This window comes from Heptranchias perlo, chromosome 23, assembly GCF_035084215.1.
Source record: "Heptranchias perlo isolate sHepPer1 chromosome 23, sHepPer1.hap1, whole genome shotgun sequence".
NCBI lineage: Eukaryota > Metazoa > Chordata > Chondrichthyes > Hexanchiformes > Hexanchidae > Heptranchias > Heptranchias perlo.
The window spans coordinates 7,898,610-7,904,609 of record NC_090347.1 but is presented as its reverse complement, the minus strand read 5'-3'; the positions used below and the strand labels follow the sequence as shown (position 1 = coordinate 7,904,609).

At 44.5% G+C, this 6,000-nt stretch overlaps 1 protein-coding gene across 2 annotated transcripts in view; it reads right to left on the bottom strand.

Annotated features, from left to right (window-relative positions):
• Positions 1-549: 549 nt before the first annotated feature.
• The window catches only part of arhgdia (Rho GDP dissociation inhibitor (GDI) alpha), a 41,120-nt gene continuing 35,669 nt past the window's right edge, over positions 550-6,000 (bottom strand). For both annotated transcript variants that reach the window (XM_068003933.1, XM_068003934.1), the window contains exon 6: positions 550-2,091. In XM_068003933.1, the coding sequence (XP_067860034.1) occupies positions 1,892-2,091 (200 nt within the window). In that variant the 3' untranslated portion in view covers positions 550-1,891. The remainder of the gene's footprint in view (positions 2,092-6,000) is intronic.

Genomic DNA, 6,000 nt, shown 5'->3' with positions numbered 1-6,000 from the left:
GAATTAGTGTATGCTATTCAATGAGACAGCTTAAATTTAGCTGTATGGTGGCTTAGTAATGACATGTTGAACTGTTTGGTGAAGCTGCTGCAAGTTGCATGCGGCACGGTTTGGAACGACATTCATACAATCCCTTTTAAAGGAAAAGACCAGAGTGCTCATTAAGGTGAAGGAGTTATTTCAGTGATGGGGAGTGGAATACTCATTTTTGTTGTCCAGTCTCAGCATAAGTTAGATACACATACCGTATCCCTCAATCTCAAAGCAGCATCCCCTGCTGCATCAGTCACGTGTAGACCAGATACAGGTGATGGCTTCCCTTCCCTGAAGGGCCATTTAGTGAACCAGTTGGGTTTTTACAACAGCCAGCTTTCTCTGTCATTTTATTTTTCTGCTGCCAGGCCAGAAATGACCAGATTTATTGAATTCACAACTTGCAATGGTGAGATTTGAAATCACGACTCAGGGTTGTTAGCCCAGTACCATAACCACAATACCACCAACCTCACCAAAATGTGCGTTTACATTGACAAAAAAAACCAACAAGTATTTAGTCTGAATATTTTATTATACTTGCTGCGAAAATGACGGCATTGTTCCTTAACCTGTTAATGTCCAGTCTACACAGGAGTCATGAAAACATTAAAAATCCATTATTGTAAAAGGAGAAGAGCAGGGGTATGGCAAGACAAACAGGTAAAATCACATTTGGTCCCAGTTCTAACCTCAATGGCTACAGATTTCCAATGATATATGCTTCGATCACCATTTCTCAAAAGGTGTCACAGGTTTCTGATTTTAATAATGGAGCTAGTCAAATAAAATTAGCTGGATAACAGAGCACTTATATGGAGAACACCCAGGAACAAAATACTGATGCAGATTGATGTGAGGCACAATATACAAAGAGGCATAAATGCTATTTTCCACCATCTCTTTCCAACACTCTGAAGGCAATTTAAAAAAAGAATATTTATAACAATGCTTCATTTTTTTTGCTGGCACTTCTCCCATCTACTGTTGAAATGGTGGTCAGGCAGCTCCATTTCGCAGCAGCTACTTCTAAGCCTGTACAGGGGTCCCTCCATTGTATTTCTACAACACACCAAGAGACAGCACCAAAAAAAAAATCCCTCTGAACTGTAGGCCTTCAATACTCAATTTTGCACACCTGAAATACTACTCTTAATAGGCGTGTATTCACTTCAGAAACGTCAGCACTGATCACACTAGCTCTAATGCAGCGCTATCTCACCCACACTTATCTAGTCAGACAAAATGGGTTCTGGATCCATGCTACTGATATAAAAGACTACTAAAATTCTAACATGATCTTTTTTTCCCTCTGCGATTATTTCCAAAAACAATTTTAGCATACGTAAGGCAACATGGTTACACAGAATAAAAATTACAGGATTTATTTAAATCTGAGAGAAAGAGAACTGCCTCTAAAGATTTATATTATATTCTTTAGCCTGGTTGAAACATTGTGATCACTTAGATTTCCAAGCTTAGCATTGCGCTTATGAAATAGACGAGATAAATGGTCAAATCCTCACCATGGGATATCAAGACGTCAAGCTGAGTCTGATTTACTCTTCGCTTCCTCTTTAAAAAAAAACTGCAGCCTGCTCTTTCCCCCCTCCAAAAGGCAGCTGTTGGCAGAACTGAAAGGGGACGAATTAAAGTGAGATTGGGGAATGAAACATGTAGCCATGCCTCTGACCTGTGTCTTACAAAAAAAAGGTTTGATTTTTTTTGTCGATGATCTCACTGTGCAGTATAAATCTAATAAATTTTTTGTTCCTTTTCAAAAAAAGATAACTTTGGTACAGGAGGTGTATTTTTTTTGTTCCCTCTATCGGATGGACTACGGCTGGTCTTGCATTGATTAATCCTTCCATTCCTTCTTGATGTTGAGCTGCCACTCCCAGTAGAGGTGCTTGTGCTGGTCATCATCGGTGAAAAGGGATTTGATAATATAGGAGCCCCTCGCCAACATTCCTTTGGGTGCTTCTTCCTGTGGTGTTAGGAACTCGTATTCGGTGTCACGGGGACCATAGCTCCCCACCATGTAATCAGTCTGGTCAACTGTTCAGAAATTCACAAGAAAAAGCAGAATTTTAATGAGTTATTTACTTTCTCACACCAGCAGATCTGCAACCACCAGCAGATCTGCAACCAAATCCAACACAAGTCTGCTTCTGATATGCAACTCCCACCTTCCAAGTGTGAAAAACAGTTACTTAAAACATGGGACAATTTCTTTCCACCCTCCAAGCTTGCACTCCAAGGCCCACTATTGGCCTGTTTCACTACCACCTCTGCTGCCTGAGTTAGTCTGTGTAAATTGCAAGCTCTTGGGCCTACGAATGCACTATGACACGTCAGAAATCCATCCCATTTGTCATACAACTTGCATTTGTATAGTGCCTTTAACATAGTGAAATGTCCCAAGGCACTTCACAGGAGCAATTAACAAAATTTGACTCAGCCAAATAAGGAGATATTAGGACAGGTGTTAGGGAGTGTCCTAAAAGGAGGAGAGGTAGAGAAGCAGAGAAGTTTATGCAGGGAATTCCAGAGCTTAGGACCCAGGCAGTTGAAGACACGGCCACTAATGGTGCAGCAAATAAAATTGAGGGTGCGTAAGAGGCCAGAATTGGAGGAGCCCAGAGATCGGAGGGTTGTAGGGCTGGAGGAGGTTAGAGAGATAGGAAGGGGCGAGGCCATGGAGGAAATTGAAAACAAGGATGAGAATTTTTAAAGGGAGGTTTTCCCAGACCGGGACCCATTGTAGGTCTGCGAGCACTAGGGTGATGGGTTAGCGGGACTGGATGCGAGTTAGGATACGGGCAGCAGAGTTTTGGATGAGCTCAAGTTTATAGAGGGTAGAAGATGGGAGGCTGACCAGGAGAGCATTGGAAGAGTCAAGTCTAGAGGTAACAAAGGCATGGATGAGAGTTTTAGCAGATGAGCTGAGGTGGGGAGGGGGGTGGAAAGACGAGTGATGTTAGAGGTGGAAGTAGGCGGTCTTGGTGCTGGAGTGGATATGGGGTCGGAAGGTCATCTCAGGGTCAAGTAGGACATCGCAGTTGCGAACAGTCTGGTTCAGCCTCGGACAGTGGCCTGGAAGAGGGAGGGAGTTGGTGGCTAGGAAACAGAGTTTGTGGCGGGGACCAAAGACAATAGCTTCAGTCTTCCCGATATTTGGTTATAGAACTAACAGAAGGCCTTAGAAAAGTCCATTGTATTTTGACCACTTTAATGGGTTTACTACAGACAGAATCCATACTTAACTAATGGAATGTAGCCTAGTAACCTTTTGAAGGGACAAAACCTATTACTGGAAAGCAAGCGCTCCTGTAGATACTGAGGGGACAGGCTTCCAACTTCATTCTGAAGTTGGTCAACTAGTGTAAAGGTGACTGCAATTAGATTTGAATGGATTGGGGTCCAGCATTTGAGGTGGTCAGGCTAAAGCTGGCCATTGTGTGTGAGTAGACCACAGCCTGTGACATTTGGACTCAAGGAATTCAGTGTGCATAGGAGGCTGCCCAGTCAGCACCAAATATTCATCAATTCTCTCCCAATTTTTCCAGATTCATCGAGAGACAAATTCCTGAAGACCCCCATGGTGACATGAAACTACATGTACAAGTTTTATGTTGCAGATGCTGGTCCAGGTTTAGTCTTATTGAATGTTAACAGAGAGTTGCAGATCTTATTTTTGTACTTCAGAGAAGCCGTAAAGTAAATGTGTAATCATATGAAGTCTTCTATACTGATTGCAATCTATGTTTAACTATAATAAATCCAATTTGCAATTTAGTCTAAATCTCACAATCTGACTGTTTATTCTTCCACTATTCATTAACAGAACATGATTGCACGTGCGTCAATCCGGTGAGTTAATTACAGTAACAAGGGTTTCTGGTCAACCCTTGGGTAATGCTACATTAACCAGATATCTCACACTGGTTCCTGGGTATTAAGGGTTCAGTTACAGTAGTGGTCTTTGACCCAGAATGAGAAATATCTAGTGAAAGTAAACAAGCAGTTAGGAAGGCAAATGGTATATTGGCCTTCATTGCAAAAGGATGCGAGTACAGGAGCAAGGATATCTTATTGCAGTTTTACAGGGCCTTGGTGAGACCACACCTGGAGTATTGTGTGTAGTTTTGATCTCCTTACTTAAGAAAGGATATTCTTGCCAGAGGGAGTGCAGCAAAGGTTCACCAGACTGATTCCTGGGATGGTAGGAGTGTCGTATGAGGAGAAATTGGGTCGACTCAGCCTGTATTCACTCGAGTTTAGAAGATTGTAAACAATTTTACAACACCAAGTTATAGTCCAACAATTTTATTTTTAATCCCACAAGCTTTCGGAGGCTTCCCCCTACCTCAGGTGGTGTGGAAATGACATTTTCGAATCCTTCGCATTTTAAAATCATAGAACAATGCCTGGTGATTACTGCCCGTTGCCAAGGCAATCACAGTGAGCAGACAGAAAGGTGTCACCTAAAAAGGCCACCGAATATACAAACCCCCAAAAAAAGGAGAGAGATAAGGAAGACAGTCAATGACCCGTTATATTAAAAACATAACATTTGTTCGCTGGTGGGGTTACGTGTAGTGTGACATGAACCCAAGATCCCGGTTGAGGCCGTCCTCATGGGTGTGGAACTTGGCTATCAATTTCTGCTCGACGATTTTGCGTTGTCGTGTGTCTCGAAGGCCGCCTTGGAGTATGCTTACCCAAAGGTCGGTGGCTGAATGTCAATGACTGCTGAAGTGTTCCCCGACAGGGAGAGAACCCTCCTGTTTGGCGATTGTTGCGCGGTGTCCGTTCATCCGTTGTCGCAGCGTCTGCATGGTCTCGCCAATGTACCATGCTCTGGGGCATCCTTTCCTGCAACGTATGAGGTAGACAACGTTGGCCGAGTCACAGGAGTATGAACCGTGCACCTGGTGGGTGGTGTCCTCTCGTGTGATGGTGGTATCTGTGTCGATGATCTGGCATGTCTTGCAGAGGTTACCGTGGCAGGGTTGTGTGGTGTCGTGGACGCTGTTCTCCTGAAGGCTGGGTAATTTGCTGCGAACGATGGTTTGTTTGAGGTTGGGTGGCTGTTTAAAGGCGAGTAGTGGAGGTGTGGGGATGGCCATAGCGAGGTGTTAGTCATCATTGATGACATGTTGAAGGCTGCGGAGAACATGGCGTAGTTTCTCCGCTCCGGGGAAGTACTGGACGACGAAGGGTACTCTGTTAGTTGCGTCCCGTGTTAGTCTTCTGAGGAGGTCTACGCGATTTTTCGCTGTGGCCCGTCGGAACTGTCGATCGATGAGTCGAGCGTCATATCCCGTTCTTATTAGGTGTCCATCGCGTTCCTCCTCGTCTGAGCAGACCCTGTGTATTCGTAGGGCCTGTCCATAGGGGATGGCCTCTTTGACATGGTTAGGGTGGAAGCTGGAAAAGTGGAGCATCGTGAGGTTGTCCGTGGGCTTGCGGTAGAGTGAGGTGCTGAGGTGCCCGTCTTTGATGGAGATTCGTGTGTCCAAGAAAGAAACTGATTCTGCGGAATAGTCCATGGTGAGCTTGATGGTGGGATGGAACTTGATGTTATCGTGTAGTCTCTTTAGTGATTCCTCGCCGTGGGTCCATAGAAAATGTCGTCGATGTATCTGGTGTATAGTGTTGGTTGGAGGTCCTGTGCAGTGAAGAAGTCGTGCTCGAACTTGTGCATGAAAATGTTGGCGTATTGGGGTGCGAATTTGGTCCCCATGGCTGTTCCGTGTTTGGGTAAAGAACTGGTTATTGAAGGTGAAGACATTGTGATCCAGGATGAAGCGGATGAGTTGTAGGATGGCGTCTGGAGATTGGCTGTTGTTGGTGTTGAGTATTGATGCTGTCGCAGCGATGCCGTCATCGTGGGGGATACTGGTGTAGAGTGCAGAGATGTCCATCGTGGTGAGAAGTGTTCCTGGTTCAACAGGTCCGTGG